At 53.3% G+C, this 14,498-nt stretch overlaps 1 protein-coding gene across 1 annotated transcript; it reads left to right on the top strand.

Annotated features, from left to right (window-relative positions):
* Positions 1-10,291: 10,291 nt before the first annotated feature.
* On the top strand, positions 10,292-14,198 carry NCLIV_045250 (putative cytochrome C oxidase assembly factor COX15; the record flags this gene model as incomplete). The annotated part of the gene is made up of 9 exons (XM_003884074.1): positions 10,292-10,302; positions 10,442-10,512; positions 10,884-11,032; positions 11,456-11,636; positions 12,016-12,109; positions 12,429-12,707; positions 13,109-13,274; positions 13,699-13,800; positions 14,118-14,198. 9 exons carry the CDS (start codon positions 10,292-10,294, stop codon positions 14,196-14,198), a joined length of 1,134 nt encoding a protein of 377 aa, XP_003884123.1.
* Positions 14,199-14,498: the final 300 nt, after the last annotated feature.

Raw genomic sequence — 14,498 nt, 5'->3', positions numbered from 1 at the left:
CAAGAGGAGGAAGCGAATCAGGAGGAGGAAGCAAAACAAGAGGAGGAAGCAAAACAAGAGGAGGAAGCGAATCAGGAGGAGGAAGCAAAACAAGAGGAGGAAGCAAAACAAGAGGAGGAAGCGAATCAGGAGGAGGAAGCAAAACAAGAGGAGGAAGCAAAACAAGAGGAGGAAGCGAATCAGGAGGAGGAAGCAAAACAAGAGGAGGAAGCGAATCAGGAGGAGGAAGCGAATCAGGAGGAGGAAGCGAATCAGGAGGAGGAAGCGAATCAGGAGGAGGAAGCAAAACAAGAGGAGGAAGCGAATCAGGAGGAGGAAGCAAAACAAGAGGAGGAAGCAAAACAAGAGGAGGAAGCAAAACAAGAGGAGGAAGCGAATCAGGAGGAGGAAGCAAAACAAGAGGAGGAAGCGAATCAGGAGGAGGAAGCGAATCAGGAGGAGGAAGCAAAACAAGAGGAGGAAGCGAATCAGGAGGAGGAAGCTAAGGATGAGGAGCCGGCTGAGGCCACGTAGAGATGTGGCCTGTGTCTCAGGCTCGTAGTCGTTGTTATGGGGGCTGTAGATCGTCTGTTCCATGGACGCTAACAGGTGACTGTAATGCTAGGTGCATGGTGTGTATCAGAGCGTTCTTCCGACAGGGACGGGGAGGCGAGCTGCGTGTCGGCAGGCATCCGTGCCAGAATGATACTATGTGGACGCTGATTTTGTACCTTGTTCCGTGCTTTAGATGTTCCCGTAGTGCAGCTGTCCAAGCAGTGAAGAGACTCAGCCGCGAGAGGGATGCTCCAGCTCCTTTGCACTCGGTGTGTTTACGCGAAATTGGAAGAACAGGTAGCGCTCTGCATACAGCATGGCACATGCATTTCGTGAACGATGCCTCGATCGGGTATCCTGGATGTGCACCACGTTTCTGTACTACTGTGGCAACATAACGGTGCTATGTGCTGTGTGGCGATGAGCGTTTCCACACGTATGTCTTCATCTCTACTTTAGCGTATCCGGACCATCGTTCCATGCGATGGGGATTCGCCGCACCGGCACTTGATGGGAATATCGATGTATGTATACGTACATATATATACTCCACTGTTCTTGGCATTGATCTTCATGGTGCGCTGGTTTCTGAGGACGAACTGGCTGTCTGGTATAAATGTTTTTTCCTCTCTTTTTATTTTCTCGGCATTTTCGACTCTCTCTCAGGCGAGCGCCGTAGAACGTTTCAAAAGAAGCAGGCATGAGGGTTCCAATAAATAAATATGCGGTGTCGATGCTTCCGTTCAACTCCCAGCGCAGGGCGTGAACGGGCTCATCCGTGTAACGAAAGTATATATTTACAAGATGCTTGCCTCCACGGGGGGTTGCCGCGGATGCGAGTTCAAAGTCGGCTGTTGTCACGGGATGGAGGGGTGACAGAGTTTGCCGAATGGAATCAGATCTGGTTAGTGATGTCTCTGTCAGCGTAGGTTGATCATCTTGACTGTGTGCCGTGCATCAAGGATAGACCCAAGGTCGGTCTGCTTGATTGCCCAGTGGCGGCATTTTTCGACCGCGGCGATTCATCGTGTTTGAGCTGAGTCAGATCCAAAACGACGGGAAACGCGCATCCGTCTTCAGGTTATTTGTCTAGTTCTGTTTGCGAACGCCAGAGGTTCACGTCTTTCCTTGAATACTTAGAATATGCATATGTACTGTTGGTGGAGGATCGGAGGAGCAAAGGGCCAGGTGACATGGGATGTGTCTCACGAAACGCTTGATTTCGAACTGCGTTGCGCGGGATGTGCGTGGGGTAGAGGGAGCCTGCGGGTGTCGTGGTATCGACCCTGCCTCTGTGATTCATTCAATTCTGTGGTAATAGAACCATTTTTTCGAGAAGTGTTGTTCTGAGAGGAGGCGACTGTGGAGGGTCGGCAGTCTGCTAAACAGATGCGGACTTTAAAGTTAGAACTGCAGTCGCGTTCTGGGTTGTGCTGTCCCTTCAAGAGTGAATCCCAAGTTCCTTTGATGGGCGCAGACCAGGCGGATGTCTTCCTCTCATCCAACACTTTGGATTAAGTGCCCTCATGTCCCGTTATACCACATAGATCACATGGCTTCTGGTACTTTTTTATAGATCATACTAACGGCGAGCAGGGGTATCTTGTTGCCGAAGCACGAGTCTGCACAGCGATGTAGGCAACAACTGGGACTACGTTGTGATACGGCACTCGAAGGCGCGTGCGCGAACGGGGTCCCGTGTGTAGGCACAGGTGTGGAACTTTGCAGCGAGCGGTTTCCCACTGCGAATCAAACGGGGATTCACAACTACCCGACGGATTAGCTCAGCGCGTCCCCGTAGTGATCGCGTGCACTTTGAGAAAGTAGCAGGACGCGTCAATCAAAAAGGTGCCTTGGTGTGTGCCCGGGCTACGGCCCTGAGAGCACCCGTGTGAATCTCTGGTACACTCAAGGTCACAATAAAGAATCATCACCGACTTCTGCCGAGGATAGTCAGCGAAGAAACAGACAAGCGGGAAGAAATCCACTGTGACATAGTTACGTTTTTCTGGAAATACAGAACAACACAAAAGGAGCTGTGGGGGGGGCGACATCATGCGTGACACAAACGCAGATTATATATATCTATATATATATATATATATATATATATATTTACGACGAGAAAACAAGTAGCAGCATGACGCCAGGAAAGGAGACGGAAGGAAGATGCAAGAAGACGCATCTGTACAGATATATACATCCGTCGTCTGACTCAGTGTGTAGAATTTCAATGCCTGTCGATGCTTTCCCTGTCGTCACGGAGCCAATCCCCTGACGGGAAACTGATGCACACATTGACTGCGTGTGGGGTTTGACAATCAGCCGAGTTGTGAGCGCTCCGTGACTCTGGGGCTTGTCCCTGTCACACTCGGTGAGATCGGAGGCTCCCACCTGCGGGTGCATCAGGCGTCTCCACGTGTACACCGAACTTGATGGCCTGCAGTGACGGCAGAGAGCTCCGGAGAGCGGACAGGGCAATTCCTCCGGCAGTCAAGTCGGGTGAACGGTTTAGGGTGGCATTTGGCATTAGTGGCAAGGCTGCGGAGTCGTTCTCAGGGGAACGTCGGCTCTGAGAAGGTGGAGGATTGTCGTCGGGTCGGGAAGTTGACAAGAAATGGCCTTCAGGTGAAGGCAACATCGCCGGGGGCACGAAACCAGCAGTCAGTGGAGTTGACTGTGGCCGAACTACATGCACACACCGCGGCATGGCAGTACCATGCAACAGTACGCATATATATATATATATATATATATATATATATATATATATATATAAAGATGTTCCTGCATCCTCGACTTGTCCCCAATGCTACTGTTCAAGAGAAAGCGCAAGCATAGAGTAAACACAGAATTCGACAAGGGGATAAACCTGCACAGTGTAGGTGCCTCGCTTTCGCCTACTCTGATCTAGGTACTTTTTCGTCGGCCTTTTTTCCATCTGTGTTGCCGGGTGTTGCTGTGCTGTTGCGTCTCACAGCAGCAAGCAATTCAGTTCCGTTTTCGAGGCCAAACGTGGCTCTTACCTGGTCCCGTGAAGAACCGCCACAAGAGATCGCGGTCCAGGCCTGTCAGGATTGAAAGAAGGGAGTCCAGTTGAGGCAGCACGGGCTGGCTAGCCGTCCAATATCCTGGTGAATCTGCCCACGAAATCGAGGTATCCGTGTCGTGTTGGTGAGGAAATAACAACGTCGAGATCGAGATTACGGGATCTTCGCTGCCTAGCACTTGACTTGGAGCTGGCGGCGCGTGGCGACGAGCGAGTTGAACGAGTCTCTCGAGCGTCAGGCCAGCCTGTCCACCTGTCAAGTTGCTGGCAATGAAGTCGCGCCTGCTGGAATCCTGGGACGGTCTTTGCTCACCTCCGGAGAACGCGCCGTTTGTCTCCGTTTTCGGGGGAACCAGCTGTCTCGCAGAGCCTGTTCTGGAGTCCTTTTCGAACGGACCAACTGGCCTTGTAGGCGGCCCATCCGTATAGTCCGGAGCATGCGTACTGCTGGGGGAAATCTTCCCTGCTGAAGCGGTCCCTTGGCCAGCGAGGGACGGCTGGTCTACAAAAGATTCAGGAGTCTCCTGTGCAAAGCTACGACGTGCAGACAAAGTCGGTGGCAACAGTGTGGGTGAGGAAAGCGTCTGATGCTGCGTGCTGGCCGTACTTGCGACAGTTGCGCCTGCCGGATCGTCAGCTGATATGTCGCTCAACAGCGGAGATGGAGAAGGACCGGAAAATGAGGAGGGCGACAGGGCCGCCTCGTGCGAAACGTCACGTGGAGAAAGATTCGGTGAGACAGGGGAAAGACTGATTTTGTGTTGGTGGCCTGGAACAATCGAAGAGGTTCCAATCGAACGCTGTCCGTTCTGCGCTCCACTATACAACAGCGAAGATGCAAGAGAGGAGTCAAGGATCGATGGTACGGGAGGCAAATGAAAAACGAAGCGAGCGTCTCTTCCGGCTGTTGTTTTCCCTCTGGCTCCTATGTGTCTGACTTGAGAGAAATGAGGAGGCAGCTGCGTGTTAACAGCCGGGCTGAAGAGCCCAGACGTCGGAGTGATGGGAACGAGAAAACCCGAGAGGGGAACACCAGCCTGATTTACAGAACGCGCGAGTCCTTGAGGATCATGGTTTGAAGCGGCGAAGCCATCTATCACAAGAGATTGTGTCGGGAAATCGTCGCGCTCTGGCCCAGCGATGGGAGTCGAAATAGTGCTGTCTACCTGGAGCTCTGTCTCGGGGAAGATAACGCCTCTCTCCTCCGCACTCGCAGATGCGCCCGGCAGGATGCTACTGACGTTCGCGTCTACGCCAGACGGTACGAGAAAAAACGGCCCTGTGTGAGCCATTGTGGGAAGCAAATGCACATATCCGTTCTCTCTATCTACGACCGGAAACAGGTACAGCAGTTGGGGAGGATTCGGAGCAGGTGACGGGGGGGAGCTAAATTCAAACTCCACAGTAACGGAGGACTTCTTCATCCGATTCTCCGAAGCGTTTCGTCCTTTCGAAACGGGAGTTTTCTTCCGTTGTGTTCTAGTGTCTTCTGGAGACCGCTCTTCTGTGCTCGTAGAGGAACCTACAGAAGGCGCAAGCTCGCTGTTATTTCCCCCCCAGTCGAATTCACCCACCAACTGGTCTTTCGCTTCTTGTTCTTTCTCATCTCTATTTTCGGAAGAAATGAAACCCTCGTCGAGAATGTGGTTCGCGAAAGTTCCCACACTCGCTTTGTCGGGCGGTGGACTCTGTTGGCCTGTGAAAGAAAACGCGCTCTCTTGCCATTTTGTTTCTTCTTCTCTTGCCTTAGGTTTCCCGCCCCCGGTGTATGGAGGGCCGAGAATGTAGCCCAAACCCGCGAGACGATCCGCCTCAGAAGAGGAAGAAGAGGAAGAAAATGAGTTAAGAAAATCACTGTGTGCTTTACTCCCGTTCACAATCACCTCTGTTGGCGAGGCAGCGGCATTTGCTCGTTCTTCATTCTGGGCTGTCGAGATCGGAAAACTCCCATCGGACTCTGATCGGCTTTCAAGAAGCGGCCTTGTGCTTGTCGTCGTTCCCGAGGAAAGAAGTCCAGAAATGCTTTCGGCGCCCTTAGGGATTTGAGGAAATGGCCTGGAGCCAGAACAACATATGTGCATTCGGTCCCCTTCACCCATCCTTACGGGTGGGAACTCGTTGGCATTTTCCGCCTGAGGATACCGGTGGTCACGGCGCTCGAAACGAGGTTCGGGAAAGGCGGCTTTCACACCTAGCAAAGACTGCTTTGGAGAGGAAGCACCGTCTGTGGCACTAGTGTACACAACGCCACTTACAAAGAATAAAAGCAAAATGGGAGGTGAAAAGAAGGAGAGAAAAAGGCGAAGGGTGGGCCTGATTCTGCGCGACGACAGAGGCCGAGGAGCGGTAATGAAGAAACTACGTTCTAAAACACATAGCAGAGAAGATTCCAGAAAATCGTTTGTGTCTCTATAGGAGTTCGATGTGTCGTGGAAACTGGTTTTCTCCCCACCGACAGTTGAGATTGGAAAAGTGTGTATTCTGATCCCCTTCAAAATGCGTTGAGACCGACTGAAGTTTTCGACGGGGGTCACGCTATTCTGAGCTCTATGTTTCCTTTCGCTGGAGCTGAATGCGTTCGCCGTCAGTCGGGCCACCCTCATCATGCCCGCATACGGCAGAGGCCTGAGGAACCACCGGAGAACGCTTTTGTTTGCCCAAGAGAGTGAGAAAGAGTCGAGATTCAGATTACTTTTACTTTTCATCTGTCACATCTACCATATCGAGGATGCAGAGGAATTCGTTCAGCCGAAAATGATTTCTCAGCTGAAGAAGCAGGTCGAGAAAATTGCGCTTCGCGAGCAAATGACAGGCGCAATTAATGTCATTGTATTCTGGGGCCTAACCGCGTCTGGCACCCTATGAAGGGGTAAGGATACAGACATTTGTGAAACGAATATCACCACGTCGTTCTAGGTTGGAGAGGAGCAAATCGAAATGGATGAAGGAATGTCCTACCCACGTTCACACCGCCAAAGTGAGAAATATGTCTATCACTGAATCCACAGCGAGGGAAGTTTGGAGCACATTTCATGCAGGAAGTCACACATGTGGGAGCTTTGGCGGCTGGAAAAACCGGCCACAGTTCTGTAAAGTTCGACGAAAAATGCAGGCTTCTAGCACTTCAGACACAAAGAGCAAACAGGACATTATTCATGAGCAGCGTACTCTGGCAAAGGCTTTACCCAAGCTACAGAGTTGTGTAAAAATTTGATGCTACACGCAGGGACCCCTAAGGAACAAAGGCCCGAACCATTAAGCACAAAAAGCACAGAGAGACACAAGGGCAAATCGACGAGAGAGAGGCACGGAAAAAATCAAAGTGTACCGTCAGAACATAACCCCCTCTGGCGGTGAGCAAACATTCCCACTTTCCTCGGGAGGTCATACAGGTCCCCCAGGCATACGCAAAACAGCGAACTGAATATTGGGGAGAAAGATTGCTTCAGATGCACGTCGCCCGCTGTCCTTTACTCCCAAAAAGCACACTTTCTACTGACTGACACGAAGGGAGTGATAGAAGGAACGCTGTAACAATTTTGCCTCAGAGAGCAGGATGACGGAAACAGGCAGCAAATAGAACATTGTCCCACCTTCAGGGAGCCGAGATGTGGACGCGCGGATCCTGCTACAATCCTTGGTGCCTACTCAAACAGCAGCGAACGGAACGTGGTAGCCCAAGCAGTCCGATTGAATTTGAAATCGTGTACACATCAACTCCGCTGTCACTGTGCAATTGAATACTGACCGGCACAACGAAGGTGGTTCTTACGCTTCGTATAAGGCGTGTACTGGCTGTAAAGCAAACGCCTTAGTTCTGTGGAGCCGTATGAGAGGCATTACACGTGAGAAACCCATCAGAGGAAATGCACTCTTGGGGCTGGGAAGTGAGTGCTAAAGCAGAGCATGCAAGTTCCTTTGGGGTCCCCGGTTTTGTTCACACAGTGGTGGAGGCTGTGGACTTTCTCAGAAGCACGAAAAAAGGAGGAATGCGACGCAGAAGCTGGTGGGAAAATCACCTATTCGTAGAACGGCTGATGGCCGTCAGCAGAAGGTAGCGACGGGTGATGTGGCGTTCTTGGACTGCCGACAAAAAAGCTGACACACGGGTCTACAAACAGAACACTCCGTGCGTGTACAACTCGATATTCCTGAGCTTATGTTTGAATAAATGCATGCCCCCATACACATTTGCGTTTAGAAATCTGCGTGAATGTCTGATTCAAGTAATTCTGTACATGTCCTTTTACGATAAATTATGGTGATAAAACTGCGTCCTAAATATGTATTATTCTGACGGCCGAATTCTACTTATTCGTGTATCTTAGTTGATGTCTACGAAATCTCTGACAAAGGAAACCCCGATTCAGTGTAGTTGCATGGAACTGTCAAAAATGTAGTGCTGGACTCGAGCTCCTCGGCTTGTGGACCTTCGAACAGTTAGCGGGTCCGTAAGAGCAGTGCGCATCCAAGAAGCAATGCCTATCCCAGCTCTTGCAGTATCTTTCACAATTAGGTTCGACTACGCTCTCCGATGTAGCACGATGTCGACAAACTTAGCGTGCGCAGAGTTTTTTTTTTTTTTGCTTTTCTCAATGCCGGCTCTGCGTGCCTAAACGAGGACCAAATGTGGCCTCCGGCCACGTCTGAACACTATGCAGCTGTGACGCGGGCGTTGCTAGTGCGCCCACGATCCGATATAATGATAACGAGTCAACGGGAATGAAACCTCTTCCGCCCTCGCGTTTCACTTCGCGATGGAAGGAGTCGCATCTCTGGCATGTACACTCGCACGCGCTACTTTCCGCCCGCATGGGGGCAAGTCTCGCCAGTGGCGTCGTGAATCTCCGGAAAACTTGCGTTCCAAAGTTTTCCTGCGCTGGCGAATGTTGCTTCGTTTCACTGCTTCCGTTCCTTGCAAGGGACTGGCCTGTTACAGGGTTCACTCCGGAACACCAGACCGGCTGCCTGTCACTTCTACCAAATTGACACCGTAGACCCCTTCCCGTTTGAAAAACATATCTGAACTGAAGACGCAGATATAAAAGTCGAGGTAAGCGTGCAGCAGACATTGAAATGAGGCCCGGCCCGTATAAGAAGCCGGCGAGCCAGTCCTGACGGCATCTCAAACTGGTCGCGTGAAAGGGTACCGAAAAACAGACCCTCCAGCTGTATCTCCACACATGTTTCCATGTACAGGGGAAGAGCACACATCTGCATGAATAAGCAATTATAGGTACACGTACATATATGTCTAAAGAGGGACCATGCAGTATGTCTTCTGATACCACTTTTTTTTTAAAAAAAAAGTGGTACTTTTTTGGAGACACCCAGGTTGCCTCAGTGGCCATCGCTGTCTCTGTTCCCCGTGCATGCAATGGGGGTCTGACCATCGGCAGATCGCACGATTTGGAATGCGCATGTCTCTTTCGGAAATTAGCATTCTAATCTGATGTTTTTTCCTCCCGTAATACGAAAACAAAACATACCCAGTGTGTGTGGTCGGGCTCCCTATGGTCTCCGCAGACGAAGATATCTGCGTTTCCTCTTTCCCTTGCACTGGCTGACTACCACAATCGAAGCCCACGAAGCACCCTTCTTTGCAAGGGAGCAAAACGAGGGGTGCTGAGTTGCCTCATACAGCTGGCCTGTTTACTGCGATATCCCTTCTTTTCGTGGCCGAGTATCTTTTTCCCCAGGAACTGGCCTCTCCCGTACTCTGTTGCGGGCGGCAGATATGCAGTCTGGGTTTTGGTCGTTCGGCTTGCCTTCCTTTTTTGCGGCTCCTCCCCATCGTGTCTGACCTAAAGGAAAATGGCTGTCGGTGTCACTTTGGTGCTTTCGACCGCTGGAAAAACAGCGCAAGCGTCGGCCGTCGCTTCCAGCTGCGCTACCAGGGCGTTGCCAGGCTCGTTGACCCGACAGGCAACCGCCCGCCGCCCGCTGCGCACCAAGGCAAGATGGCAAGCTGACGAAACGTCGTCTGCGTCTTTTTGGGCAGGAACACGTTTTTCCAAGAAAACCTTCTCCGCGCCGACTCTATCTTGTTCACCGCGTCTCCCTCCCTTGGGGCATCGTTTGTCACTCAATCGCGGCTCCGTCGGGGATGGCATCCAAGTGTCGGCTGCGTGCGCCGCCAGTCTAGGCATGCACGGACAGACGCGCATGTCCACAGGCTGTTTGTCCAGGCATTCTCTCGTTCCTTCTACGCGTCCTTTGAGTGCGTTCGATCTCCGCGTGTTGCCTTACAGCGCGTTCGCGGGTTTGAGTGCTCGACTTGCGGAGCCAGCGGAAACGGCTTTCTCTGGATTCTCCCTGAAAGGCATCCGCCGGACGCATACAGACACAAACTCTGGACGCTCGGGACGTCCGAATCAGATGCCTTTCGCTGGCGCAGATGGAAGAGTGAAGACTGCAGCCTCCCGAGACGAGACGGCAACCAGCCGGCCCCGGCAGCAGCCTGAACAGGAGTCGCTGACGGGGGAGAACTCTCGCACGTACGGAAGCATTTTCACGAAGGCGGGTCGCAGATGAGGGGAGGCGACGAGCGAGAAGCTGAACACGATAGATCACGCCAGAAAAGGTGGGCGGACGGGCTGCGCCGTCGCCTGGTGATAGAAAAACCACTTGTTTCGGTGTACGAGAGGTATCGTAGCTGCCTCACTAGTCAGGTGAAACGCGAGCGCGCGTGGGAAAAGAGACACTCGAATGACGCCGAGGTATCTAGGACAGGAAGCGGACTCTGGAGTCGCCAGGCAGAAATGGTCACGGTCAACGGAAATCGGATTGGATTTTGGCTGCCGAGCTGCTTCGCGAGAGCGCGGCCCTATTTCGTTTTTGTATCTGTGTGGCGTGCAGGGACGCTCGAGTTGTAGGCACACCTTTAGTGGCTCCGGGTTTCGAGCGACCAGTCGGCCTGTGGCTATTAGGTGAGGCCGTGCGTGGACGCAGAGAAGACAGGCCTGCACGCCTTTCCGTTCATCATCGGTCCAGACTCGAGAGGGTGACGCAAGGTTGCGAGGCGCTCTGTAGGTCGATGGACTGAGCGATTAAAGACACCGCCCCGGGGTGCTGAGGCGCCCGCCATCCAAGCTACCAAGGACCACGAGGAGTCCTTTCTGGAACACATTCGGCGACGTGTTAAACGGAACTCGGTCGCAGGCGTCTGCCTCCGCAGCTCTGCTGGTTTCAGTGCACGCGAGAAAACGTTCTGTGCGTTTTCACGGTATCTTCTGTCACTGGGAGAAGCGGCTGCGCACGGCACATCGGTCAGGTTTCGTGGTGTTCTTTCTGCCTGCAGGCTGCAGCGGTCTCATCTTCGGCCTCGTCTGTTGGGGTGGCTACACAAGACTAACGCGCAGTGGGCTCTCTATGACAGACTGGAGGTTCCAGGGGAAGAAACTTCCCCAGACACCCGAGGAGTGGGAAGTGGAATTCAACCGGTACAAGGTGAGGAAGACGATCGACGTCTTGGAGCAGGCTTCCTTTCCTGACGAAAGGAAGGCTGCTGATGTATCGCTCTCAGAGTGGCTCAGCGCAGCATCCGACACGCGTCTACGCCGACGGCAAGAAGCCACGCATCACGCTGCGTAGACATCTCTTCGAACCCGCATGCCCCGCGCAGACCTCACGCTGTACAGCGGGTGTTTCTTCACCTTCTGCATTGGTTCTACACTAGAGAGTAGTTCCGCGATGATTCGAGTGCTTGAGATGTCAACTTTCTGGCGTTTATGGGGTTTGAATGCAGTTCGGCACTTCGAGAACAAGTTCTCCGTAAGGACGGGAGAAAACGCCTTTTGAGAGGCGGAAAACTGCAGTCTAGCCAGATCGTCAAAAGTGGCCTCTGGGTTGTCTTCGGTGTGATGTCTCCAGGAGACGCCGGAATACCAGCAAGTTCACCACGGGATAACCCTGGAGGAGTTTCAACAAATCTATTTCATCGAGTGGTTTCACCGCATGTTTGCTCGGGCCACAGGTCTGTTCTTCGTCGCAGGGACTGTTGGCTTCGGGGCGGCTCGAGCTCTCACATCGCGCATGACACTGCGGCTGGCCGGTAAGCAGTTCTAACTCTGGTGAATCTAACTAGGAGAGTCACATCTCTAGGTCACCGATCCCCACGTCTCGCCGCTTCACCGATAGAGCCGCTGCGCCTCTGGTCAATGCTAGCGTGATGTTCTTCCAGCACCAGGCCGACCCACCACACCTCCGACCACGGCACTTTGCTCTGTGACCCTCATGAGCAAAAGCTGTCACGAGCAGCCCCAGGTTTTGCCCCCGGGGTTTTTCTTGTTGCCCGGCTGATGATAGAGGCGCTCGTCGCGGGAAGGCAAGCGCTGTCGCGCTTTCCGCGAGCGAGCGCTGCGGATCAGTGTCTGTTAAAGGAGAACGATCCGTTCGCTGTCTGTTCTTTGGTAAACGCTGACACTTCGCAGGCATGGGCCTTCTCGGAGCGGCTCAGGGTCTTGTTGGATGGTGGATGGTCAAGAGCGGGTTCAGCGAGCCCACAACGGAGAACAAGACGCCGAGGTGAGGGCTCCGGCCTCGTGAATCGAAGACGGCCTTGTCGCGCATCTTGAAGTCTCCTCAGGACAGTGCGCGTAGCCACCCGCATGTGAAAAGGCGTGGTGATTCCAAAACATGTACTCAGACGAACATGTGATTTCCGAAGCTTTTTCCGAGCGTCCATTTCCACTCGAGGTGTCTCTAGGGAGCTGGCATTTTCACGGACACGCGACCACTCCCACTGACGGGGACTTCGCGGACCTTCACTCGCTACCTGGGACGCGAAAGAATTCGCACGTAAGGCGCGTTGTTTGCGAACACTGCAAAACTACCGTGTGCGCAGAGTGTCTCCATATCGGCTCGCCTTCCACCTGGTCACTGCCATGGCCCTCTACAGCGTGGTCCTCTGGCACGCCCTGTCGCTTCTCTACCCGCCACCCTCCGTAGCCGCTGCTGCTGCGCCGGCGCTGGGCGTAGCGGCTGTACGCGCGGCGATGAGGAAACTCCGATCTCGCACGTGGGCCATGGGAGCCCTGATAGCCACCACGCTCTGTTCCGGAGCGTTTGTGGCAGGGAACGACGCCGGCCACGCGTACAACACGTGGCCTAAAATGATCGACGAGTGAGTGGTGTGCGGACAGACTGCGGGAATGTCCACCTCGTTTTGTGCTCGGTGCAAGGACCTGCAGCGCACACGAAAGGAGGTCTCCTGCGATGAAATCAAGAGCAGTCCGAGTTTGCATTATAATGCCTTGTCTCGGCATCCGAGAGAACGCTGTCCCTCCGGCTAGAGCGACATCGCTAGGCAAACGTGTATGTAACGGTGATTGCACGCGTACTTTTGTGTGGCCATGTATCACCTTTACGTTGAAATCCCCACACCATCGAACCTGGAAGGTGGCGAGAAGCCCCTCGTTGAGGCGCGATCCTCAGTCTTGATTCCGTTCCACGTCAGCCTACGGGGTTTGCCCGATAAACGCGTCGACAGCTGCTGCCTCGTGCTCCTCGTGGGTGTCTGTTCAGCTGGGTTCCTCCCGAGGTTTATGAAGTGATGAACAAACCGCTCAAGATCTTCGAGTCAACGCCTGTTGTTCAGTTTGACCATCGTATGCTCGCTTACTCCACTTTGATTGGTTCGACGCTTCTCTACTTCACGGGTCGCAGGCTGCCTGTGCCGAAAGAAGTCAAGGTGAGACAAAGCGATTACGTGGACCATGGCCATTTCTGTGGCTTTTGGTGCCGGGAACGACAAACAGACCCAGCTCATGAAGCTGGAGTTTTGGTCTGAGACTCTGGCGCTTTCCTGTCTGGCTGTGTTCCACCTAGTGTCACCCTCGTCGACCGTCATGTGCATTTCTCTTTATGGAGTAGAAAGGCCGTCGCGCGCGTTTTTTTCTCTGGCGATTTCGCTGGAAAGGTATAGTGCGCGGGAAGCAGCTTGGATGTGAGCATGTTTTCAAGCAAATCCTGGCTCCGAATAAGATTCCTTACGCAGCTTTGCTTCGTACTGTGTGTGCACTGTCACGCCTACTCTCAAGAGGCATTCAGTTGCTGTTCACTGGCCGAGACAGGAAAACGAAATTTTGTTTTTCGATTGTCCTTCCTGTTCGTAGTTCGCACTCGGAGCGCTCCCCAGCGTGATAGCCGTGCAGCTGTTGCTAGGCATCACGACGCTCCTTTTCTTCGTCCCCACGGAACTCGGTGTCTTGCACCAGGTGAGTGCTGAGGCGTTCTGAGCCGTTGCGAACGCGCTGCCGACTTCACCGCCATTCATCACCCGGGCGATCACGAGTGCGCCGTATTATGTTCGGGTTACTCTTCTTTCTCGCTAGGGGATGGTTGAGACAGACTGCCGCTAGTGGTTCGATGAGCTGCAGGCGCTGCCGGCATACACGCAGGTGTTTTTCTGTACGCGCATTTGCCGCGGTCATGCGTGAGGGTACCGGCGCCTTCGTCTGGTTCGGCCTGGTAAGGGCCAGGTGCGTTCGCGGCCGAACAGGGTCGATGCGGCTTCTTCTGTGCTTCTGTGCAGGGCGGTGGAATGGCGACGCTGAGCGCCCTTGTGTACCTTTGCCAGACCCTCTCGAGAGTTTCAAGATCGCTTCCTGTCTAGGCTTCACCGGGAGGTTCATCGGTCGACTCTTTGCTCGGTTTCGCCAACCAGCCTGAATTAAGGCAATCACTTGTCCCTCCAACCTTTCACGCTCGCTTTTAACGCTGCCCTCAAGAAAGGTGTCGAGCAGGGCGAGTGCCATGAGGGGGAAATCACCTTTATTTCATCCGTTCTTTCTGGAGCTGCAACACTTCCGTTGTCGCTTCCCCACTGGTTGCGGCTTCAACTCGACGAGTGCCGCTATCCGCGAAATGCTCTCACAGGAGGCTCGGGAGGTGATAAAAAACCGCAGGCCGCCAC

The sequence above is a fragment of the Neospora caninum genome, chromosome X (assembly GCF_000208865.1).
Source record: "Neospora caninum Liverpool complete genome, chromosome X".
Lineage (NCBI taxonomy): Eukaryota > Apicomplexa > Conoidasida > Eucoccidiorida > Sarcocystidae > Neospora > Neospora caninum.
The sequence above is the reverse complement of the archived record's forward strand: the minus strand, read 5'-3'. Positions and strand labels throughout refer to the sequence as shown.